This window comes from Crotalus tigris, unplaced genomic scaffold (genome assembly GCF_016545835.1).
Source record: "Crotalus tigris isolate CLP2741 ecotype Arizona unplaced genomic scaffold, ASM1654583v1 scf7180000024374.3283719, whole genome shotgun sequence".
NCBI lineage: Eukaryota > Metazoa > Chordata > Lepidosauria > Squamata > Viperidae > Crotalus > Crotalus tigris.
In genome coordinates, this window is record NW_024100544.1 from 662,594 (window position 1) to 689,408 (window position 26,815).

At 36.6% G+C, this 26,815-nt stretch overlaps 2 protein-coding genes across 8 annotated transcripts in view; one reads left to right on the plus strand and one right to left on the minus strand.

The window, feature by feature from the left end:
- The window catches only part of TMEM163 (transmembrane protein 163), an 82,282-nt gene extending 75,873 nt beyond the window's left edge, over window positions 1-6,409 (plus strand). The window contains exons 7-8 of the mRNA XM_039328246.1: window positions 3,915-4,056; window positions 4,632-6,409. Coding sequence (XP_039184180.1) covers window positions 3,915-4,056; window positions 4,632-4,692 — 203 coding nt within the window. The 3' untranslated portion in view covers window positions 4,693-6,409. The remainder of the gene's footprint in view (window positions 1-3,914; window positions 4,057-4,631) is intronic.
- A 6,564-nt stretch (window positions 6,410-12,973) lies between these two features.
- MGAT5 (alpha-1,6-mannosylglycoprotein 6-beta-N-acetylglucosaminyltransferase) overlaps window positions 12,974-26,815 on the minus strand; it is a 136,554-nt gene continuing 122,712 nt past the window's right edge. For all 7 annotated transcript variants that reach the window (XM_039328217.1, XM_039328220.1, XM_039328222.1 and 4 more), the window contains 5 exons: window positions 24,080-24,226; window positions 22,555-22,671; window positions 20,089-20,163; window positions 18,306-18,463; window positions 12,974-16,289 (listed from right to left, as the gene is read on the minus strand). In XM_039328217.1, the coding sequence (XP_039184151.1) occupies window positions 16,091-16,289; window positions 18,306-18,463; window positions 20,089-20,163; window positions 22,555-22,671; window positions 24,080-24,226 (696 nt within the window). In that variant the 3' untranslated portion in view covers window positions 12,974-16,090. The remainder of the gene's footprint in view (window positions 16,290-18,305; window positions 18,464-20,088; window positions 20,164-22,554; window positions 22,672-24,079; window positions 24,227-26,815) is intronic.

A 26,815-nucleotide genomic window follows, 5' to 3' on the forward strand; every position in this document is an offset into this window, starting at 1 on the left:
AGCTTCTGCTGCTAATGAATTTGGGGCAGGTTTCTGGAGACATGAATTCAAGTCTTTTCTGACACCTTTAGGGAAGTAAGATCTATTCAATTGATTTTTTCCCCCTATTATTCTGGCTCCCTGATGGCTTCTAGCATATTATACAAGAAGAGCATGTCTTCTTACTTAATTAAATGTATAAATCTTATCCCCGCTCTACCACTCACCCGGGGCAAAATATAATGAAATATAAATTAAGGCTGATCAGAAAACAAAATAACGGATGAGAATTAGCATGAGAATTTAGAGAGCAATGCCACATCATAAAATTAAAACTCCAACTGTGTAGAATAGTATTTATTGCATGTTAAAAGCTGACCAGTAAAGGAGCTAGTCCTACTTTGAGACTGTTCTAGAGTCATGGTATTGCTATTAAAAACGCCCTGTCTGAATATTTTCCAAACTGGACTTTCCATTTGATAGACAATGCCAGAGGCTCTGATGCTTTTAAATAAATTATGGACAGGTTGACTAGGGGGTCTTGGTTTTTCAAATATCTCCACCCCAAGCTATTTAGACTTATTATCAGCATTCTGATTTCATAAACAAAGGTTTCCCTGGGATAGTTTACAACAGAGTCCCTCTTTGAGGGACAGAGTGGTACACCAGGGCTCTTCAAACTTAGGCCTTCTGTGACTTGTGGACTTCAACTCCCAGAAGTCCTCAGCCAGCATGCCTGGGAGCTGAAGTCCACAAGTCATAGAAGGGCCAAGTTTGAAGAGTGGCACACAAATGTAAATAAATAAAAATCATCATAGACAGAAATAGAGAAGTAAATAGATTAAAAGAGTGATTAAGCCCATGAGGTTCTTGCAATAAATATGGATTTATTACTATTAACCCTGCTGGAGTTTTCAGCAGCATTTATTATCACTCAATTAACAAAACTTAGGAGTGGAAGGTGATGGTTAGAGACAGAGTTGAAATTTAGAGAATCTGTGGTAGATATGGCATGAAAAGCTTGTTTCTGAAATGGATGCCATTTGGACATGGGCAGCAGCAAACATTCATTTATCTGATTTAAACTGATTCTCCCAAGTGCTGTAGAGCCATAGACATTATTGCAAAATATATAATAGAAAATGCTTTTCTGATATGAATTTTTATTTAATTTAATTTGCCTATTGACAAAACCTACGGATCTGGTTAATAAGAGGTGCCTTATAACATATAGAAGAATAGAAGTGGGACAGATATTTTATTGTTTTTAAGCACAGTTCTACATGAAATAATATAATTTAGTACACAGAAATAAACCCTTTTGACATGCATGTTAGACCCTTTACTAATATTGTAGCATCTCCCTATTTTCTTAGAGCAAACAGACTTGTGGTTTTTGAAAATAGCTGAGAATGTTCCTTTTCTTCCTTTAATTATATGCTTGCGATAATTGCACTGCTGCTATTTTTCCCATTAACAAAATTAAGGAGTGAACTGTGTAATTAGTCTGCTGTCTATGTGTTTAACCTATTTTAGTTAAATATAGCTAAACCCAGATTTCTCTAGTTTTGCATCATTAGATTGAGTAGAATAGAATCTCTGGAAAATGAAGATCTCACTCACAATCTATTAAAAATGGGATAATCTTTGCGTATAAAATTCTTAATTTAAATTTAATGTCTCCTTCAAATCAAGCTCAGTTCCTGGTGATTACACAGACATGTTGAAAAAATGGCTTTCAATTAACTGATTACTGTGATGTCCTCAAGTTTTGTGTTGTTTGTAAATAGATGGCATATGTATAAATTTGAGATGATGTTGGGGCGGTCTCAGAATGTAGCATATAAAGTCCCCATGTATACGCTCCCAGTCTATCCGGGAGATGCTGTTAGTTCCAGTAAGGTTTTAATTCTATCTTTATAGAACAGAATTGTCATTTTCAGTTGTTTCTGGAGAAATGCATTTAAAAGGTCCATGAGGTCTTCTAAGATTCCACCATGCTATTCAGTAAGCCTAATTAACAAATGGGGAATATTGATGAGATAAACAACCTATCTGGGCTTGTGCTGCAGAAGAGCATCTCTGAATATGGTAACACCGAAGCTGGGGCCAATAGAGGGGATGTTGTTGATTTTACAGGATTTTCATTGTAATCACTTGCCTTAAAATAATGGGTAAGAGGGAGGGCCAAAAGTTTGTGTGTGTGTGTGTGTGAGAGAGAGAGGGGGGGGGAAGGGGAGGGGAGAGGGGGAGGGGAGAGGAGAGAGGGGAGAGGAGGGGAGAGGAGAGAGAGAGGAGAGGGGAGGAGAGAGGGGAAGGGAGGAGGGGAGAAGAGAGATGGGAGGAGAGAGGAGAGAGAGAGGAGAGGGGAGGGGAGAGGAGAAGGGAGGAAAGAAAGAGAGGGGAGGGGAGAGGAGACGAGAGAAAGTGAGAACGTCATTGTGGGGAGAAACCTGGGAGTTTCAAATGAATAAACCATGCATATAACAGAGTCACTTAGGAAGTGAGATTGGGTGACGTTTAAATTTAATAAATATGTTAATAAACGTCAGATTGTGGCTAATCTGGGTTTATGGATGAGGGGAGAGATGTGATCAGGCTGACATCTTATGGCCAGAAGTTGAAGAACAGAGCTGAGATATGACCATTATTTTCCCTGGCAGTTTTATGTTTTGACAGTTGTTATTAGTTGCCGTCTAGCATTCACAGCTTCAGTGGGAGATTCAGTGGAATATGGAATTCCTTCTGAACTCTGATGGGGCTCTTGGGTGCAATGTCACCATTGGAGAATCTCTCTGGTGTCTCTTGAGAATCCAAAAGCACAAATTAAAACCTTCCCTCCTTCTGCTCCTTCTCTTTCTCGCTCTCTCCCCCATCCCTCCCTAAAAATCATGGTATATTCATGTCCATTTGCTCCCTTTTCGGCCATATAGGGCTCTCTGTCTTGCTGCTTAAGCCTTGTATGTGTTGTTTGAGGGTGAGTTGCTGTGAGTGAGAAATGACTAATTTAACAGTTGATTGTGGGATGTAAGTGATATTGGGAGCATCTTATAAAAATAGGATGGAGATTTATTGAAAGATGGGAGAACGATAATTGATAAAAAAAAAATCACAAAAGAGCAACCTTTGGCTTGTCAGTAGCCTTCCTGTCAATAAGGGGGCCAAGCAATTATTTAATAAAGACTGATGAAATATCCAGCCCTTCTAGCCTTTCCTTCTTGCCACACCTAAGTTTTCTGCTGTTGGGGCTGTGTGTTTTCTAACCCCCATCTAGAGCCAGCATGAATGTGCTTATTCGTTTCTTTTACAAAACTGAATAGACTTTCCTTGGCAGTCAGCTTCATTTTCCTCCTCTGCCATATTTGCATAGCTGTCATGTCGTCCCTGCAGGATGGGATCTACTGCAGAGTTAGTGAAGTTATGTCTCCAGCTTCTAGAAAGCAGATGGTCGCTGTTCGTTTAAATGCAGTCCACAGAATTTGACACTGCCCTGCCTTAAAGGCCCAGAACACACCTCTAGTGCAGGGGCGCTTGATGGAATAAATGGTTTTGTCTTACTTTGGGGTGCAACTGGTAAAATATAGCTGGCTATTTAAAAACAGGTTTTCCCAATTCCATAGCCTTGTATGGGTGACCATATTAAGGCAGCATTTGCAAGGGGTGAGGGCAATTAAAGGGTTAATAGGAATCTCAGTGCATGAATTGGGACAACAAAGATTTATGGTATGGTGGATTAGATTTCTGAGCTGTAAAGAGCACTCACTGAAGTGGGCTTTGATTGTAGGTATATTTTAAAGCTTTGGGGAGTTGTAATTCCACTAGCAGGCACCGGGGTCCTGATCTCAGGCATAACAAGGTGCAAATCTTGACATTGGCTATTTCTTGAATTCCCTGATCTTGCTAGGAGGGCCTAATCTTAATTTATTTCATTGCAGGTTTCAACTCTCTGGTAGGAGGAATTATGGGCTTTTCCATCCTTCTGAGTGCAGAAGTTTTTAAGCACAATGCTTCTGTCTGGTACCTGGATGGAAGTATAGGGGTTCTGATTGGACTTACAATATTTGCCTATGGTGCCAAGTAAGTGAAACCTTTTTTAAAAAAGAAATTATTTTACATTTGCATTTGAATGTTGCTCCATGATTGTGGCAAGAAGGAGTCTGTCCCATGTACTATTTATTCAATGTTGTATGTATGTATGTATGTATGTATATGTGTATATGTATGTGTGTATATTTAATTACAGTGACTTTACTATCTTCTTATTAAAAAGCTGTATTGATTGAAATGTCCTGTTACCAATAGAAAAGAATATTTGTAGTTCAGGGTCGAACTGTGGGATCCTCTGAGCTGGCTGGTTTTCTTGCAGACGTTTCATTACCCAACAAGGTAACATCATAGATGATGTTGCAAGTTGGATAATGGGTAATGACACTAATGTAACATCACTGATGATGTTACCTAGCTGGGTAATGAAATGTCTGCATGAAAAAAAAACCAAGCTCAGAGAGCACCAAAGACCTCTTATTAATTTTCTGTTTTGGGGATAGACAAGTACCGATTAGGAAAAATGCTTTAAAACATGCAGAAATTTATGGCTGGATCTTTGCAGTGTATAACTGTTGCACTCAATTTGGGTTTGTTTTCCTTTTCAGGCTCCTTATGGATATGGTTCCCCGTGTACGGCAAACACGTCATTATGAAATGTTTGAATGAAGGCAACTCAGCTATTGGACTAAACGCATTTTGCAGGATTTGAAAACAGCCTACATCCTGACAAGTGGGGCCGATCCTACTTGCAAGATTGAATTTTGTTGTTTTTCATGTTATTTTTGCATCATCATTCAAGGGGAAATCAATCTGTACAAATAGGGGAATTCATGCACTGCTTAGATCTCTGCAATCGCATTTGGCATACGTTCCCCAAATCCAGCAAGCTGCAATAGAAATGAGTAAGACTTCTAATCCTTTTTGCTACATGTTTAAGTGATCAGCCCGCTCAAGTCACTTAACAGCTGCCCATTTAAAGGCGCCAAATTAAGAAGAGTCCCCAGTCTGACTGTGGCTGTTTAGAGACAAATAGAGCTTGAGTTTTCCCAGGAAAAGAGACTAATCTGTCAAAGAGCTTTTAGTTCTGTTACTCCTAAAATTCACAGTGGATGAAGGACAGCACCTCATTAATGTGTCTTGTCAAGTCAAGGGTGTTTTACACATGATTACCAACAGATCAGACGTGCTATTTTTATTGATTCAGTATTAAAAATATGAAATATTTTCTTCCTGCGAGATGCCAGTTTCAATAAAAGATGCAATCCACCCCCTCATCTGCTCAAACTCCCAAATTTTAGGTCATGGTTTAATTTATAGTTTTATTAAAGTATTTAAAATATGTCTGTCTCCCTCTCCCCACCTTCTCTCTCTCTCTCTTTCTCTCTCTCTCTCTCTCTCTCTCTCTCTCTCTCTCTCTCTCTCTCTTTATATATATAATCAAGCAACACATATTAAGCTACACAGTCAAAATAAGCACAAAGTATTCATGTACAGTTAAAAGCCAAAAAAGGATTGAGGTTTAATGTGTTGATTTATATTATGCACTTATATAGCAGTATGTCTGTCTCAATGGGTGTCCTGTTGACTAATAAAAGTGGAAATAATGGTTCCATTCTGACAGCAATTAGACTCTAATCATGAAGAGTTAGGCTTTTCTGTAGATATTCCCGTGCTCGCTCATTTTATGTTATTTAACATCTGGATTACAGAATGCATTTTCCATCTTGTATAATAGACAAAATGTTTCTTGTTTTATAAAGGATCTATAACTAACCTTTAAAAAAGCAGTGTATATAGTACATTAAATTGAAAGTCTTCCTGTACAGAAGCACCTCTCATAGACAGGTTACTTCTGTCGTTTTTTCATAGGTGGAATGTTTTAGCACAAATTTAACATATGGTTAAGTAAATTAGGTTTTGAAGTTTACTGCTTAATCCACATCTGTTCATGGCTCCACTATTTTGAAAATGGTGCATTTATAAAGAGGTCAAAGTAATTTTATATCTGCCAAAAAGTGTAAAGTTTATTGGAAGTATGTATATTGGTGTGGAATAATGATTTGCAGAGGGGCATAAAACATGCAGTTGACATCTTTAATAACACCCCTTAGTGTCATTTACTGGTTTCTTGCTTCTATATGCTATGTTTTTGTGGATGTATTTTTGTGGAAATGCAAATAGAAGATTGATAGAAGGGATATTTATTTCATTTCATTTCAAAGAATTGGATGCAATGCAATCTCCTTAATTACTTGCTTGAAGGTGTTTCCATAGGAATACTAATCTCTTCAGTACACTTCATCACTTCAGACAAAAAATGTCCAGCCTTGTGGTAATGTTTTTTATTCCATGCAGTCTTCTGAAATAAATGCATTGAACATGATCCAAAACCAGTATGTATCTTGGTGTGGTCATAGAAATAACTTTCTGCAGAGGGGCAGTTAAACTAGTAGCTCATTAATCTACCAAGTTTTCCAGAGGGATTGATTGCTGAGTTAAATCCTCTGGCAACTTAAAAGCTAACAAATGTATTATTACATGAAATGTGTTTTTGTGTATTTTGATGAAGCAAGTCATTATCCACCAAAAGCTTATGGAGTAGCAGGCTATATATAGTATAGATTATAGCATCACTAGTCCTTTTACTTAGTATGGATGACTACATGGCCATTTAAAACAAATCATCATTAACTGAGATTCAGTGACATTGTTCACAGATGAAAGGGACAAAAAGATAAAGGATTCCCCTGTCAAGGCATGTCCAACTCTAGAAGGCGGTGCTCATCTCAGTCTTTTAGCCAAGGGGAGCCACCATTGTCCAAAGACATTTCCGTGATCATGTAGCCATATATTCTGAGGCACGTGGAACACTCACCTGTTACCTTCCAAAGTGATACCTATTTATCTGCTCACATGTGCATGCTTTCAAACTGCTAAGTTGTCAGGAGCTAGGGCAAAAACGGGAGCTCACCCCATCACACAGCAGCATTCGGGTCACTCGCCTCAGTTTCTGTCCATCTAAGAGTTTGAAAGCATGTTCTATGCAAGTAGATAGGTAGGTACCACTTTGGTGAGGAGACAGGCTGGTCTGTGTGCAGACAGTCAGATTCCTGACGGCTCTGAACCTTCCCTCTTCCGAGGCAGCTCTGGAAAGGGAGGGTGATACTGCAGGAAGAGCCGCTGGTCTTTCTCTATGGTGCAAAGCCAGCTTGCCCTCCTGTGGGGCACCTTGGGATACACACAAGTGTGTCTTATTTCAGGGCTGGTACCTTGGCAAGCCATACTACTATGCAAAAGCATTAGGGCAGTGGTGGCAAACCTATGGCACACGTGCCAGAGGTGGCACTCAGAGCTCTCTCTGTGGGCACACGTGCCGTTGCCCCAGCAGAGTTCGCCAGAATAGCGAGCACATAGCCTTTGGAAGCGACAGGGCAGGAAGTGAGCGAACAAGTGGCGTTGGCTCCCTGGGGATGCCCCGGAGATGACGAGGGACTGGCCCCAGCCACGCTCACTCAGTCTTCCGTGACCACTGCAACCACGCCCACCCAGTGGGCCACGTCCCATGCCCCCCTGAGGGTACCACAATGCTGATGCAACCCTGGCACTTTGCGACAAATAAGTGGGTTTTGGGTTGCAGTTTGGGCACTTGGTCTCTAAAAAGTTCTCCATCACTGCATTAGGGTCTCCTGGCTACTGTAACAACATCATATGCTAATAATAATTCAGATCTCAAACCAGAATCGGACTTTCCAGCTGATAAGCTCAACATCTTTAACAGCTGAGCCATTGCACCCCTGTAGGGACAACAGGTGTCCAAATTTCAATATTATAAGAGTCATAAAATTTCAAACATTTACTTTAAAACAGCTTTGACATCCCAAATTGTAGTATCCATATGGATACGTTGGAAACAATTGGACTGTATAGGCAAGCGGCATATAATTCTATTTGCATATAAATACAAAAATGTATCATCTCGGTCTTTTCAAGTGTGCCGTAAGCTTTCATCAACTATCACAGAGAGCAAGCAAAGGTGAATCACAATAGAATTAGGTCTATTACAATTGATACACTCCCATGATGCCATTTGGAAAAAATCAAGGAAAGATACTCAAGTGTATTGTTAAATTTAAATATAGACTTAAATGATAATATTAGCATCATGGGGGTCCCAGTGGTATTGTTTAACGTAAATAACTTTTCTTGCAACTTTTGAACGGTGAAGAAAACACTTGGACAAAGAAAGTTAATTACACAATTTGTTTGAAAAATAAGATGCCTTCCTAGTGATAATGAAAGCCGATAATGTTCACTTTTAAAATTTTGTTGTGATCATATCTGTATATTTGCCAGGCAACAATTTTCTGGAACAAAATTGAGTAGGACACAATTTACCAATAAATCCAAGCACTTTTTTTTTAAGTGCTTTTGGAGTGGCTTCATTTGAACTTAAAATACATACTAAAAATTTACCCCGTTCTTACTTAGCTGAACAGAATGGTGAAAGTAAGTATCTAGTAGCCTACCTACATTATTTCCATCACAGGCTTCACAATGAGGGGCATCTATTGTAATTTGTGCTTGCAGAGATGAGTGTTTTTGGATGGTTTCTCCCACTGCAATTAGATTTATTGAGGTGTTTATGTAGACAAGCAACTAACAAAAATAAGCAGATGTAGGAATTTGTACCTGCTTAAGTTAAACATGAGAAAAACCCAGGAATATATATTTTGAAAATGGAGTTCTTGAATTCACATGAAGAGCTTTACCTTCACTAGTTTCTTTTTTTAAGAATATTTTCAGTTGTGCAAAATATTATTAGAACATTCAATTTTAATTAAGTTTGGGAAAGTGTAAATAATATTGGATAGATGGTACTAGCAACTCATGCAATCTAGTCAAGTACATGACATATAATTCCCAAATCATTGTTTCCATTCAAACCAGGCCACCCTTTATACACTAAGTCCTTGGATGTAATTGTGTTTTCACAATTTTAGTAACCTCATTTATATAATATCCAAATTACGTGTTTTATAACATAAAATACTAGGTTATATATTAGCCATTATTCAATATTCTGGGTGACTAAAAGTTAGTTTTTAAACAGAAATGACCATTGTGAAATTAGTCATTTTATGACATGAGGGCATTCAGTAAAATGATAGCTTTTGATCAAATTTCAATTGTTTGGACAAAAAATGGCCTTAAATGGACTTTCCTAAAGTTAATTTCTTTAGGAAAGAAGTTTAAAATAATAATAATAATTGCAGGAAACATATGCTTCATTTGTCTCATTTTATGGAATGGCCTATTGGTTAGTGAATAAAAGAAGACATGCTATTTATATCATTTATATCATTAAATAGCAGTTTGAGGTTTGATTTTTCTTTTTTATGTTCAATGGGCATTTCCATTTCAAAGCAATGTCACAATTGTCTCTACACAGGCACACACCAACATTTGTGAATTGACAGATATGGCTAATTATTTTGAGGCCAGCACATAAAATTGCAATTAGCCTAACCTTCTGTTGATAGTTGTTACACGGTGCATTTATTACCTTTAAAGCCTAGGTGAATTCTAGGTGAACAAGAATGTGATGCAGTGAGAATAGAATTAAAATTAAAGTCAATTACAGTTAATAAGATGAAATTTTCAACATCTGGCACAAACTCCCTAATGTAACGGTAGGAACATCCAGCTATTGTAGCTTTGGAAAAAAAAAAAGGGATTCATGATCTGAATTAGATAAAACTCCAGTGAATAGATATTAGAAGCAGAATGTCAATGTTACTTGAAATTAATGAACAAAGCAATTTTTACTGTCAGAAACATGTGTGCCTCAGCCAGTTATATTTTATACAGTGATCCATATTTTAATTGCTTTGCCTATCTTAATTCTCCCCTAAATGTATAGACAAAAGCCCAATTAAAAATACATTAACTACAGTTTTAATATCTGCTTAAGCCTTACTATTAAAAATAAACTCTTCAAGCATTTCTAAATGATAATTGGGTCTTCTATGAGCTTCAAGAACTATTATCTTGGTAATATTAACTATTACTTTGAAGATAGTAAAAGGTAGTCTGATGGTGTGCCTCAAATTATTCACAGGTGGTAGAAATGCATAATTTTTCCACCCAAAGTTGCTGTGATGGATGCTAATTCTAGAATTCTGAGAATTTCTTATGATTCCTTATTTAAACATATTTACATGGAAGAACCAAGCAGAAATAGAAACTGGATCTGCCTCTTCAGTTTATACAGATTTACTGATTCACAATGCTTGGTTCTTCCAAAATGCTTCACCCAGTTCTCACTTCATTGCACTTGTCATTTTTTATAGTTCTCCTTTATTGATTTTGTAATTTCTTTGATGTAGTCACCCAGAGTCGTTGAATAATTTAGTAAATTATTACCTGAAAAGGGATAAAGCCATTTTAAAGCAAGATGTGTGTTCCTCTTGTCACTGTCATTGTAGACTTTGCAAAGCAGAACTCACGTCCAAATATCATATGAACAATTATGAGACTTTTCTTGTGCAGGAGGCTGGGAATTGAATTTTAACAGAGTAACGGAGCTCAGGCACACACAGGATGGAATGAATGAACTCTTCTATAGTGTCATCCATGAACAAATTTCTGAAATGAAAAGACATTATCCCTTCCCCTGTAGTCTATGACCTCGTTCTCCAGATGAGTGGGAACCTTAACAGATTTTTAAACAGAATGGGCCGTTTGGGAAACAAGCTGTAGAAAAACATTTTGTAGCACGTGGTTTTATATTATATTATGAATTAGAAGTGTTTTACATTTAAGAGTTGAACCAACCGTAAAAACCAAGAACAAGAAATTATGACAAAAGTCAGTTTGGAAAAGAATACAGAGGGACATTTATCTCAAGGTGCAAATAATCAGTTGGTATCTTCACTGAAAATACCGGGCAATTTGGTTTTCCTATCAAAGTTGCTTTCTTTACTACCCGGACACACAAACTAAATAACTTTATATCCTCAGTTTATGTATGTTTGCATTTAATTTCAGTAGCATATTCTATTCTACATTTCTTGAGTAGCGTATTTATGCCCAGTTCACTTAATATATTGTTTTGCTAATGGAACTGCAATTTGTTGTTCGATAATCACTCTTGCTTTTCTAATGTTTCTGGGTTAAATATGAAGAACATGAATCAGTATTAGCAATCATTATTAAATCAAGATCTGTAATACTGATATTTACAAGTCCTAAATTATTGAGAAAGGGCGCAGTACATCAGCACTGTACCGTGAAACTCATGGACTTTAAACTTGGTCTCCAACTGAGCAATGATCACATAGTTTGTAACTATTGGCAACATAAATTACATTTGGAGCCAAGCGTAATTTTTAAGAAGTGTTTTACTGTCTCTGCATTACAAAATCTGTACACTGCAATAAGAAAAGCGATGACTATGTAAATTTTCAGTTCAAAATCCAGATGTTAGCAAATGTGCCTGCCCAGAACCAATAATTCCAACTATACCGGGTTGAACAGACCAACAGCATAATACAAGCTTTCCACCCATCCACATGTGGATGAATGATTTTGCTTAAATGTAGTTGCATGTGTTCCAGAAATTTCTGAACATTTGGATGCAACATGATACATTACAAAGAAATGATTCCGTTTCAGGTCTTCTGAAATTCACCCGGAATATTTACTATTGTTAAATACGTGAAGGAAAAGGTATCTATTTTATAGACATATAAAATATGACATTTTTAAATAGTGTAAGTGCTGCTGGAGTCCTTTCCCAAATATGAGTGGATTTAATAACTGGTAACACTTTATGGCACTTAAGAATTATACTGTCAATCAACCCTGTGTATTCAGGAAATCATTTGGAGTTATCCAGGGCTGGGTTGTCCTGCTTTAAATGATCCTCTAAATAACGCTAACCAGAGATTGTGACTTAATATTGATTTTCTATGTTCACGTCACTGAAACAAAACATATCCAAGCTGGAAGAGCAAAAGTCGCTCAGATTTTGGTTGGTCATTTTTCCTTTTTATAGAACACACTGCGGTTTTCTCTAGTTATGGGTGTTCCAATACTGGAGGTTTTTAAGAAGAGATTGGACAATCATTTGTCCGAAATGGTATAGTGTTTCCTGCCTCAGCAGGGGGTTGGACTAGAAGACCTCCAAGGTCCCTTCCAACTGTGTTATTTTGTTAGTTGCTTAGGTTATTGCTACAGGTTATCTAGCCCAAAAGTATTACAAAAGCACAGAACAATGAAATTAAAGTGTGTGCGTTATCTGGTAAGACCCGTGCTCTCTCCTGAATTCCCAGTGTTCTAAAATAACTTGTCAACTGAGAGCATGAAGCATGATTATGGGGGTGCAAATATAGGTCTTCATTTAAATGCAGTTCATGATTCCCTACCATTTTATATTTGGAATTGACTGAAACCGGTCATCTTTTATTTTCCACTTAGAACTTTAATATAATTTCCGCCAAAGCCTACAGAAAAATCAGTTGGGAAATAAAGAACTATCTTCTGTTTCTCTGTTTTCTAACATGTGGTACAAATAGTGCATTGATAAGTTCATTATGCTGAGATCCCTTTAAGCACTCATATCAATAAGCAATATTATATTTTTGGTGCTGGATGTACAATATTCTTATGTTTCTTTTCTTCTTCCAGAAAATCCTGGTTGAAACCCAGATAAGTAATTTTTGTTGTATCTATCATTCCTTAAGTCTAATTCTATTATTCATATTTCAATTAGCCGTTATTCGAAAATTCAATTTATAAAAAAATAAAGGCACCAGTATTAACAAAACAAATACCACCATGCAAAAATTAAATGCAACCCACAGCTATAGGTGTATTGATGAATTATATGAGACAATTTAAAATATATTTTGAGATAGAGCTACAGATGTACAAATCAACTTGCATATATGAAATAAATGAGGTTTTTATTGGCATTTTTAAACAGTGTATTCATTCTTTACCTTTCAAAGGCAAACTTTTAATGTTATTTTTAAAATAAATTATGCAAATGCTTTATCTCAGGTTTTGGTAATCTCACAGATTTTAAAAAATATCAGTTCAAACAAATGCGTAAAATAAAGACAATGTTCTTGACAAATGAAGATTTATAGTTTAGGATTAATCTTTTTTTTATTTTTTGATCCATATCCAATTCATTCACCCATGTTTATTTCTAATAATCGAATGAGCCCTAAATTTGCATGATGAAATTGTTGTAGTTCTGCTTTTCTTCCACTCAACATTCCTTCAGTTGATTCTATATTTTCTATTTTAAGAAAAAAGAAGGAATTAAGAGGTTCATCTACTATAAATTTGTGTAATTTTAATGACATCTTGAACAAACTCCTTAATATTCAGCTTATAAAGCAGTGCTCAATGGAACTAGACTTGTTAATATCTGCATTTTAATAGTTTTCCCATGGAAAAATGCTTTTATTCCATCAAATCTGGATAGTAAATAAATATATAATTCCAACAGAAAGGTCTGATATACAATTTTCCTTCAAGGATCAACACCATTTTACTGTCATAAAAAACTTCAATAAACTATGAAATAATGGAATTGAATCTATTTAAAGTCTGACCCTACTCTCAATGAGATACAAGTACTGCAAAAATATAAGAACTATAATAATTCTACTTTTCCAAAAAAGCTGTCTTCATTTGATAACTCTTAACCATTCTCTCTCTCAGCAAATGTATACATCTATGTTGAACTAGAAGACTATCAATTAGCAAATCTACCTCTGAATGAAGGTTTATAATTATTGATTGGACCAACCAACAACCCATTTTAGGTTCCAGGGTTTGTTTGAATATTAATATATTATTACTCTCGGAAGCAAGTTATGAATACAAACACACACATAGGCAAACGTTCACAATTCAGCATCAGAATATAAAATCCATAATAATAATGAAGGAAAGATTCTAAGCAGATCTGATTTCTGATCATTTCCATTCTTTCCTACAAAATTTGCCTGGATTTTTTAATTCGTGCTTTATTGTTAAGCTTTTCTGGAAAAGAAATACTGGACCTGAAGCAGTCCACTGTTACGCAGGATAAATTAATTTGAACACGTTAACGAAGTTGTATTTACAGCACAAATATCAAATTCTTTTGCTGCTACTACAGCAATTAGAAATGCTAAGTCTGTGGGTTCAGATGAACTCATGATATACGTACATATAATTCTTGGCCTTAGAAATTATCTAGGTTTGATAACTTAAAAAACACACATGCTTAGATCCCAAGAGTTACATTCTGCAGAACCAAGAAAAATAATGTTTACAATCTGACATTCAATTCAGTGAATCCTAATTTTGAGGTTAGCTCAATCCTTAGTAACTTTTAATTCTACACATAATGTGTTTCAATTTAGGTAATATATTTCTTGTTACAAAGTGAGTGTTTCTGAATATACAATGTAAACTTTTTTTAAATATCATTTTTCTTCAAATTTTATTCAGATCTGGCAATATATCCCTTAATATAAATAACTGGCTTCTGTAAATACTATGTTCACACAGATTTTAAGTTATTTTAACTAGATTTTTTTTTTGAAAAATCAATTTTAAAACTTCAACTTGGCAGTTTGTTCAAAAAATGTTTCTTTTGTGGTCTTCAGCAAGTGAAGAGATATGCAATGACTTTCAGATATAAAATAATGCATCAAGTAATGGGTTGATAGATTATAAAAGATTTAAAAGCAGGCATATTGTTCTATCAGTAGAAATAGCAATTAACTTATGTTTACAAAGGAGGGAAATAATAGTTTTGATTTTGCAAATGGCCCAAAAGTCTCCTCCCTTCCCCCCCTGCTCCCAACCTAATTGAAAAAAAATGATAACACATTCATTTTCAATTGAATGCTTTTCCCCCACCCATTAACAGTGCATTTAAAGATGTGTCAGTTGTGCTAAAAAAAGAGAAAAACATTAAAAAAAGATACTGTGCATTTTTTTAAACAGTTTATATCCCGTGTATGAACAATGTTTGAGTTCAATATTCTGGATTAATTGCAATTTAAAAAGTAAATGGCCATTTTTATATATCCACTTTTTAACAAGGGCTGCAAAACATAAACTCCCCTTTTCATGGCCATTATTTGCAAACTATAATTGCTCTTTAAATCCTTACAAGATACCAGGAGAGACCACTCTTCCCCTATGTATCATGGTCTTTTTTTTTCTATTTTCATATTTTAGAGATTGTTTTGCTATCTTACAGCAAATTCAAGAAATAAAATATTGCTCCAGTGAAACTATTTTATCTCCAATGATTACATAGTATTCCTAACTAACACCCTAAGCAAAACCTTTGGACAAGTCAGAAAGGGAGTACAGAATTGAAAACAAGAGTGTTTTTTTTTAAAAAATAAAAATAAAATAAAATAGGGTGTTTATGTGATTCTTCAGACTCTGATTACTGCCACAATCGTAACCCATGATAGAGCCTAAAGGATCCGTCAGTCTGTCAATCACCAATCCTAGTTTGGTGGGTTCCCTTAAATGGCTGTCTCAAACAGTGATGCTGAAGAAAGTCCATTGAATGAGGCTAGGATAGGCCAGAAAGTGACCACGAGCTGGTGTTGCTATTCAGCAGCTGCCTGGCCTTGTTGACGGGAACAGCACCACCATTTAACATACCTACGATAAGTCATTTCGGCACTATCTGATCCTCTCAGGTTGATATTTTGTTCAGTGCTATCTGACAAACTGTCCATCACGAGGAGTCACTGGGGAAGAAGCCTCAATGTATCTCAAGCTTTAGTTGGGACTTGATTTGTCACGTCTTTGAATAAAGAGATTTCTCTGGCTGGAAGTAGCTCACTTCGAAAAACGAAAACATAAAAGAGTTGAGGGTGGTTGTGTTTTTTCTCCCCCCCCCTAAACATTTAAATCACTCATCTGCCCTTTCTCAGGACAGATTTCTACTCTCTGACGACTGTTTTGTCTGCAGTAGCAAAGTGCACAGTGTGGCTCTCTCCAAGCCACTTTGAAAAGTCACATTAACTTCCTGCTATAGGCAGTCTTTACATAGTGCAACTTGTCCTTTAAGATAGTCTCTACAAGGGCAGATCCTTTTATGGTTTAGATGAGATCCCGCACAGCTGAACAACAAAAGATCGCCTTGGAAAACACAGTGCTTTCTCTTTTCATCAAACGATGGGACCAGAATATCATTTGCAGACTCAACGGTATGACACTGAATGTTGTATCTGGAAAATGAAGGAAAAGAAACTATGAGCTCCTAATTCTATATTTTACATATATCATTTTGTAGTACAAACAATTAGGATAATATTCAGTGGTACATTTACTACTGGTGCAAAACCCATTTTCCTTGCTGATTTATCTATTATCTCTCTCTCTCTCATCGATCCATCGATCATATCTATCTATCTATCTATCTATCTGTCTGTCTGTCTGTCTGTCTGTCTGTCTGTCTGTCTGTCATTTATATCTATTATCTATCTATTTATTATTATCTATCGTATCCTGCCCTTATACTTTTTCAAATAGCTCAAGGTAACAAATACTTCTCCTTCTTCCTCCCATTTTCCCTACAACAAACCATCCCGTGGTTTAATAATTAAATGGCAAAAAATACTTAAATATCATGTTATGTTAACTGTTCCTCTAGGACAGGAGTCTTTAAACTTGGCCCTTTTGACTTGTGGACTTCAACTCCCAGAATTCCACAAGTCATAAAGGGCCAGGTTTGAAGACCCCTGCTCTAGGATTTGAAGCCTGAAGAGCACTGCACCATGTTTGCAGGAGTGGACAGTAAAGATTTCCTGTACATCTCACTGGCAGCAACCAGCATGGCCAATATACTGTTAGGAATTGCCACTCAACCACCGCTGGAGGACCCCAAGGCACTCAGGCTTGCACAATCTGATACGACTGGTAGAAGGAGGGCAGCTGTTTTGCTTTTTCCCCAACTGCAGTTACACTGATCTACTTCCCAGATCAAAAACTCCAAGTGGTGAAAGGTAATCTATGCACATAGAAACATTCCTTATGAATTACTATATAAATGTATCAGTAAATTACAGTGAACAAACGGTTGATAATTCCAAAACTGAAAATGAATGTCTTGCTGCAGGTTGACAAACATAAGCCTATTGGGAAAATTCTCTATTTAGGATAGTTTGTTTACTAATCAAATGTATTTAGTTGCCCAACTCATAAGAAGAAACTCTGGGCAACCATCAAATCAAACAACAAACATAAAAAACAATGGATATAAAAATATAAAAATCCACAAAAATAAATATTGTAAAAATGAATCAGCAAGTCCTAGGCCAGGGGTCTGCAATCTTGACCTCTGAAGTCCACAAGTCTTAAAAGTTGTCAAGGTTGCAGACCCCTGGCCTAGGCAAAGGGGATAAAAAATGGCAACCTCAACAATGGAATCATCTAAGCACACTTACAACTATTGCAGCATCCCCATTGTCACATGATCAAACTTCAGACTCTTGGCAACAAGCATGTATTTGTGACAGTTGCGCTATCCTGGGGTCATGTGATCACCAGCTGTAACCAGTGGTGGGATTCAGCCGGTTCGGACCACTTCCGCAGAACCGGTAGCTAATTTTTTGTTGTCCAGGCCTAGAATGGACTTCCAGAAGCAGCATCCACACTGAGAACCAGTTGTTCACATATTTGAATCCCACCACTGGCTGTAACCTTCCCGGCCAGCTTCCAAAAAGCAAAATCAATGAGAAAAATCAGCTTCACTCAATGACTGCATGATTCACTTAACAACTTCAGTGATCACTAATTGACTGTGGCAAAAAAGGTTGTAAAATGAGGCACAACTCACTTAACAATTGCCACAACAATTGTGGTGGTAAGTTTAGGACTATCTGTACACAGGCCTGCTTATTAACCTATAACCCTGTCTCCAGAGAACTGACACCGTTGGGGCGGGGGACTCCAGATTGTTACAGCTGTGGTGTGTACGATGCAAAGGGCTATAATAGGGACATATTCATGTCTACAGTTGAAGCAGGGTAGCTTCTGCACGATCCAGGATACTAATAGCATGTGAATTTGAACCTATGTCATGAGTGCAAGAGCTTAACGGGAATCTTGTGGCCATTCCTTGTGTGATATGCATAACCACTTTTGTAATATCTCTACAGAGCAGAAGTTGCATGTCAGTAGTTCTTCAATAAACATTTCAGATTAAAAAAACATGTCACCATTTCCTTGCATTGCACACTTACTTCAAGAGATCTTTGTCCTTATTCAGGTGCTGGAAAAAAGATGGCTCACATATGAGCTGGTTTTCTTGACAAACCTGTTTACACGATTTTCCGGTTTCAGCAATTTTGACTTGAAGAGCACTTAACGGAGGCCACATCACTTGGCCATGACAGAAATCCTGAAACAACACATGAGTATTTCCTTGATTTCCTAAGGGAGGATTATATATATAAAAAGCTGGAAAGACTTAGCAGCAGGGAATCCCACAGCCAGCAAAAATAATTTTTACCTCTGTTCTTTTGATATAGCACGTAATCAGACAGAATGTGAAGAAAACTGGCAAAATTCAAAGCCCATCTTATAAAGCAGTGATTCTCAACCTTTTTAATGCCGCGACCCCCAACCGGTCGTAAGTCAAGGACTACTCAACTGGTGCAGCACCGTTTGCAGAATGGGACTTTTGGCGGGCTCAGCAGGGCAGAGACAGCCTGGACAATTCCTATTGGCTTTTGAAAGCCAATAGAATTAGACTCTATTCAAGAGAGTCTATTCTATTGGCTTTCAAAAGCCAATAGAATAAAAGGGAGTAGCACAGCTAAGGAAAAGGGGGAAAAAATGGCGGACTGCGTTGTTTGGCGATCCCCGTGAAATGGTCGTTCGACCCCAAATGGGGTCCCGACCCACAGGTTGAGAACCACTGTTATAAAGGCTCAAGGTTGACTTAGCCTTCCATCCTTCCAAGGTCAGTAAAATGAGGACCCAGATTGTTGGGGGTCATATGCTGACTCTGTAAACCACTTAGAAAGGGCTGTAAACATTGTGAAGCGCTATATAAGTCTAAGTGCTATTGCTATTTCTGTAGCACCAGCCTTTCATTTCTCTATGCTTCCCCTCCAAGATGCTAAACTGTTGCGAGTTGGTTTCCTGTTGCGAAACAAGGCATTACTGAATTCTGCAGAATGACTGCTTACAAAAACAAATACTTTTCACATATGGAAAATGCAGAGATCGAGATAAAGCTGAATCACTAGCAGATCTACCTTCTAATTTTGCCTTGAATGATAATAGCATGTGCAGAAATTGTGTGCAGTATAACTAATAAGAACTGGTGTGATACCAATTGTCCTACATGGAACTATATTGAGCAAAGTATTGCTTTACAGTGCTCACTTTGTTTTGACTCTTGGTATTATCTGAGAAAGCATATGGTTTGATTCTAAAGAAAAAGGAAAGAAATCTAGTATATATAATGACCCTACTTAACGTTTGGCACATAAATTATTAGTATTTTGTCTACAGTACACACAAATATTTAACTATAAATCTGTACGTCATTAACATAAGGAATATTAGCAAATGAAACACAGCTTAACTAGACAGTCAAGGTTGGATCTAAAGTAGGATATAATGTGTGTAATTGGTTTCAATATTTGTAATTATTCACCAATAATAGGGGAAACTGAATCAGAGAATTCAATATGTCAAAAATCAATATGCATTTTTTAAATGGGAAAACAGCTTTGAAAGCGTATTATTCTATTGGTATGACCCCGCACAGAGATCTGATTAGAGGAGGTGCAGAAATGGAATAAATTTCCGTGAATCCCTCTCTTAAATCTTCAGGTATGTCAGAATTAAGGAAGAGAAAGGATCAGTATATCAACTGCTCATAGCAGACAGATGGGTATTTGGTGCTGAATAATAAGTCAATTAAAAAGAAATTATGAAGTATGATTTCCTTCTAAAAGTGAAATTGTTCCATGCTTATGAACAAAGGAAATAGAATTGATTTAGAAACCATACCTGTTTCTCAATGAATACATTCATCCTCTGGAGCATTCCTTCACACGTGAATTCAAAAGGCAAGTAAGGTTCGATCTGTTATATATAAGTAATATAGATACATTTCAATTGTGCAATGCAGGACGAGGATGCACTGTTCATCCCTCTGCTAAATAGTTGAACATATGCTCAGTTAAATTCATTAGCAAGTTTTGAGTGGTCACCAAGAGTTGATGGCATGGCATTTGCCAACGGGGGGAAATTCCTCTTTACTCACATACAGCCTTACTTAGGAGTACTGGGATCTTTTGGGAAGAGGGGAAAGACAACAAAAGGCATTCCCACTGTGAAAGCTTAAGAAATATTCACTTAAGAAATATTGGATTACACCCGTACGTCCCAGATTTCTTGGGATTACACTTTCTAGTACTGTCAGTCATGTAGCCGGGAATTATGTCAGCTGTAATTCCAACACACATAAAAAGCACGGTTTGAGAAGCCTATCATTCCTATGTATAATTCACTTTTTTCCCACTGGAAATATTCTGGTTCCCAACAAAGCAAGAATGCCCAGCAAATACAGATAATCCTCAATTTACAACCACAATTGAGCCCAAAATTTAAGTGAGCTGTGCCCCATTTTATGACCTTTTTGCCACAGTTGTTAAGCATTCACTGCAGTTCTTAAGGGAATCATGCAGTCATTACGCTAAACTGGCTTCTCCCACTGACTTTGCTTGTTAGAAGCCAGCTGGGAAGGTTACGAATAGTGATCACATGGCCCTGGGAAAATGCAACTGTGATAAATACATGCCAGTTGCCAAGGGCCCTAATTTTGATCATATGATCATGGGGATGCTGCAATGGTTGTAAGCGTGAAAAGCAGTCATAAGTCACTTTGGTTGGTGTAATTTCAACTGGTCACTTTATGAATAATTATAAGTGGAGGACTACCTGTATTACAGCAACAGTTATTTGCAATCCAATATTTTTATTTTTTTACAATTTTAAGGTTTCTCTAATACTCTTAATTCTAAGTATCTAATCCTCAATACTGTAGCAACTTGTTTCAGTGCATAATGTGGTACTATTTCCCTTAAATAAATACCCCTGGTTAGAAGTACTGTGTTTCCCTGAAAATAAGACTCAACCAGAAAATAAGCCCTAGCATGATTTTTTCAGGATGCTTGTAATATAAGCCCCTCCCAATAAGATCCAGTTAAGATCATCAGCCAGATGGATGCATTTAGTACTGCATGTTCCCCAAAATAAAACCTTACCAGAAAATAAGCCCAATGCGTCTTTTGGAGCAAAAATTAACACAAGACCCTGTTTTATTCTTGAGAAAACACAGGTGTCTGTGCAGAGCTATATGAAGTTATATAAAAATGTGATATTAGAGGAGTATTTCTCCTCCCTGCCCTAAAATGATCAATGTACTAAAAAAGCCATCCCACATATTGCTCCAATGCAACTTCTTCTCCAGATAATGGAAAAATACTTGATATTTGTTTTAATTCTACAGAGTTTAACAGATAGGTCATCCTCACTTAACAATCTTAATGGGGACTGGCAATTTCACTGCTAAGCAAAGTGACTGCAACTGGGCTTTTTGAATGGAAACAGACAAGACCACTCAGTTTCACATCTTTGGCATTGTTTGCCTCCTTTGGAAATACTTGGGATCCCCCACCTTTTGGAATACTTACTGTCTTGTACACACTGAAAGTTTGATGTGGGCATGATTACACTGCTTTCAATGTATAGAAGAACAATTTACTCTCTTGAAATCTCTCCAATCTCCCCACTCTGTGGGGCGTTGGAGGGGCCAGGCAAAGAAGAGATGGCCTCCAGAAACCTCTTGCTTTTCCCCCCTTCCCTTTTGCAGAGCAGAGAGTATAAAGAGGAAGAGTCTTCAGGAGAGTACTGTAAGCTGTTTGTATAGTGTGCCCACAGCTCTCAGCCATGGGCTATGTAGAAGATCAGATTATTCTCTTGCAATCCCCTTTTCTCCAATGTCCCTGTTCTGAAAGGAGTGAGGTAAAAAATACCACACACATCAGGCACAAGATAATGCATACCGAATACAATGGCAGTCACATGACTGAAGGATGCTGCAAAAGTCATATGTGATGATAAATGGTCTGTAAAGTTTTTTTTTTTGGCCATTTTAATTAAATGGTCGCTGAATTAATGGTCAATAAGCAAAGATTATCTGTAATTCATATTATTTTAAAATTATTACATTTAAATTCTATGTTACTTGCTACTAAATATATTTAAGGTATTTTTATTCATAACGTAAGTTTAATGCTACTTCATCTTCCAACCTTTTTTGGTTTTATAATATTACAGAAAAGCTTTTCTAGAATGTTTATCTTTGTTTTGTAAATATTTTTTTCATAATAATTCCTTACAATATAGCCAGCCTACCATGTTTTATTTCATTGTAAAACACTGATTAAGAAAGTAATTATCTTTATTAACCTTTTGGCTCGAAATTGCTTTCAGGGCCTGTTCCACTTCAGAAAGATCATTGATATTTACTGTCCAAACATGAGGCTTCCCAATGTAGACTTCAGCATAGGGATGTTGAGATGTCAACTGAAAGAAAAGGGAGAGAAATGCCATATTTTTAGAGCTTAGGTTCGCTTAGTAACCTTCAAAATTGCATATTAAGAAGGCTTTAATTATTTTTTCTGAAATCTTGACTTTCAAAAAAATTACTTGCCATACTTTTAGGAAACCCTAGAAGATGATGAGGAGCAAATAATTATAAGGAATGCATTTTTTAAAAACATGGTTTCTTTGAGTCAGTCTTAACTCCTGATGACTGCCTGGACAAGTCCCTGCAGTTGGATTGGAAGTTCAAGGAACCTTTTTGGGCAGAATGTGGCCCAGCCACATAATATCCAGAACATCTTGATTTTTTCCAGTTTTTAGCCGAAACCAAAGCTGGATAAATCTTCTAAGGTAGGGAGGATATGGATTGGCCTTCTATTGCATGGCTTGTGAGACAGTGTTCATTCAGACATGGTCTGCCTGAACACTTTGTGCCATCCTTAGCTTTGTCACCAAGAAGCCAAAAACTGGGGGCCAACCTTAGCTTTGAAGAAAATCTGTTCAGTAATTTATGATGAAACAAGACAACTATCTTTATCTAATAAATAGGTCTTGAACAGAGATAACCTCAGTGTGGCTGCTTCCATAGGCCTTAATATCTGGGCAAGTTAATAATGGAGTTGAGGCAGGGCATTAAGCCTTAAGTGGTTCTTTAAAGCATGAGTGATCAAAACTAGCTTTCAAGAAATTGTTGAATAGCAATTCCATCATGTCTACTGAAGAAGATTCAGTGGGATGGAAACCAATTATAGTAATTGTTGCTGGAACAGCCTGATTAAAAACAAGAGCATTTGCAAAGTAAAATCTCTCAAAATCTCCCTCTCTCTCTCTTTCCCTCCCTCCCTCTCTATCTGGGATTTGTTTTCTGATTTGAACTCTGTCAACAGCATGGCTTGATAACAATAAACTATTGTATTTCAGTACAGGGTTGTGTTTGAAGATGTGTTTCAAAGACACTGTTCACGTATCTAATCAACAGTAATCTTATCTTCTGTATAAATAAAAATGTAAATGTTCATTTGTTCAAAATCTTAAATCTCCGAAAGTTCGTCACCGATTGCTTTCAAATTTTGACACAACGTTGCATTCGAATACGTGCGTGTTTTTATATACCTATATTATATAGATGTCACACCTGTGACAGGTAAAAACATGCTTTTTTTGAAAAACAGTGCCATCTGTTGGACGTAAAAGCAACACACGCTACGATTTCAGACAATCTCTATATCTTCACAGACAATGGGACAACAAAAAATATTGTATACCCACAAGCATTGTGAAATTAAACATATTATAAATGTGCACTTTCTCTTTTCTTTCTTTTCCATTTAACCAGACTGAGCCACAGCAACGCGTGGCTGGGTACAGCTAGTTACAAATAAAAACATACCTCTCTAAGAGTTGGCTTGCCTTTGAAGAAGTCTGTGTTTTTGCTGCTTTTTGGTGGATTAAACTTCGGGTTCAAAAATGCACATCCATTTGCAATAGCCTCCAAAGGTGCAGGACCCTCATATGGGAAGCCAAGGCCCACAAAAAGCTGCAAAATAGAAACTCTTGATTTAGGTCTTTCTACATTTGCATCATCTTGAGGAAACTCGCTTGAATCCAAGTCTGTATTTTTGAACAGTACTGAGAACCTGAAACATAACTAGAATAATTTCTCTCCCAAATCTTTCATCATCTTTTGCAATTTCTTGCTTTTGCTGTCAGAAAGAGGCTTTTAAGGTAGTCAGGATTTAGGTTAAGCTTGGCTGGGTTTGAGAGTGTTGTCAAGCAGAAAGTAACTTGATGGCAAAAGGGGAAGATCCTAAATCTTTTCAGAAAAACAACCTTCCAAGAATGGACAGTGCTGTCTTTTTGGCAAGAAAAAGAATTCTGCTTTGTTTGGTTGTATTAATTTTCTCAATAATCATTTCAAAAATAACTCAAGTAGAAGTAACAAACCAGTCCTACTAGTGTTAAAACCTCTTCATAAAAATATTCAGCCAAGCAGCTTCAGTTGCTCAATACAAAAATAGCCTTAAAATATGTCTATAAATAACATCAAAGTAGGACTGCTATTAAACTCTGGGCCCAGACTGGGCCCTTCATTAACAATGAGCTCTAAATCCTATCTAGCCCAGATTAGAAATTAGAGTGATGTGTATTTTAGTACAAGCTAACTTAATCTGTATTTGGCACATAATTTATCAGAGCGATCTTTAAGAATTTGTATTTTCTGCGAATTTAGTAACAGCTTTGTAAAAAAATAAAAAATTAAACAGTATAAAAATGGAAACAGATGGAAAATATTCACAAGTTGTTTGTGAATACATATATGAAATTAATTAAGAGCAATAGATTGTAATAGAGCAGTTTGATTTAAAATGTATTTGGAAAAGTATCCCAAACTCGTATGAATGCAGATTTTACAATTTAATTTAATTCTTTAAGCCATTTTTTGTCAACTGTCACCTCCAATGCTGTTGGATGGTTAAATGTTCATATCATTCAAGGAGTCAAAAATGTTCCAACTACAAACAGTAGGTGGCAGCAATGTTCACAAGAATGTGAATTTATCCACAGCACCACAATTTCATGGAAAGTTGTATTAAAAAGCTATTCTTAGAAATTAATGCATTACGAAAGAATTGAACGGAAAACACAAATTATTTATAAACAGGAAATACAAGAATTATTACTGGCATTCTAATACATTTTTAAACTGTTTTCTGAAGACTAATATACTACAAAAGTTTGGAGTGAAGAAACAGTTTAAACCGCAGGAGATAGTTATCATCTAATTGTGAGACGCCATAAGGCTTATGATAGATATTTTTTTTATTAAGAGACCAAGAATGACGTTTAGACTTTGAAAGAATACTTCCCAAACAAAGTGCAGAGTGGTAGGTAGATCAGAATAGTTTGTTCTATCTCTGTCTCTAGCGCCCTTGGTTTAAGTAACACCGTGATGCACACAATTATCCATTTCTGAATTTTTGACTGAAATGTCTGATTAAAATTAAAAAAAAAATTATATTAACTGCAATGGAAATATGGCTGAAGGGCATGAAAATGTCACCAACAATTCAGTGCTGATTTGGTTTGAATTAGGTACGGAAATTAATACCATTGGTTAAATAAACGTTCTTTGTTTGTTACTTCAGTACAGAGACATTCTTTTCTCTTCTGTACTGTCAATACGTTAAGGAAAATCTCCTTTCCACTGAACCCAGGAGCTTTGCCATTTGACAGATCAAGAGCTTCTGTCACCATTTAACAATAAATACAACCCTAACTGCTCTTCAGTCACTTGAAGTAACTATTACAAACTAAAAAGCCTATTTTAGAAGTTGCTACATTATTCACTATGTCAACCTGAGGTATCACATTGATGTGCAACTTCATTTTAAATGAAAAGGTTTTGTTTATACAGCATCATGAAAAAAAGCAAACCCTGTTAGTCACGCGGCAGGCGTGACTTTTTAGAATGAATAAGAACCAGGCCAACTTACGTAATACAAAATCTTCAAAATATTATTAGTAATGTTCATACTGTGAAGGGATAAACTAGAACTTCATCCAGATTGTGTTTGGGTTAAATTACAAACTACCCAGGGTCCAAATTAGTCCAAAGACCTAAATTCCTTTTTTGGGATTTTTAGGAAACTCTATCTGCTTGCCACTTCCAAGTTTTAAAGTATAGGATTTCAAGGAAAATGAATGCAAACAGGAAAAAAAAAAATTGTGATTCGTGGTTTCCCAATGTTCCTGGCCATACTGAAAGTCATGCAAAATTGTTCTAAAAAACAAGATCTGTTTTTTTTCCCTTTTCTTTCGTCATCTTGGAAAACTGCTAGGATATTCAGAGGAAAACCATGGTTACTTTGTACGACATTTCAGGAACCTCAGGAAATGAATAGGCAGAAATTGTCATAGAAGTGATCCTCAATGGCATGAAAATCAAAACTGCAGGAGCTGGATAAATTGGACTCGGAGTAAACAACATGTTTTTTTCTAATTTGGAGGCTACTCCGGAGGTTTCTCCTCCATCTGTGAATTCATCTTATTTTCCTTAAGGGAAACTCTAAATGTTTACTGCCAGTGTTTGCTTTGTCTTCAAGCACTTGGTTCTCTTACACCAGGG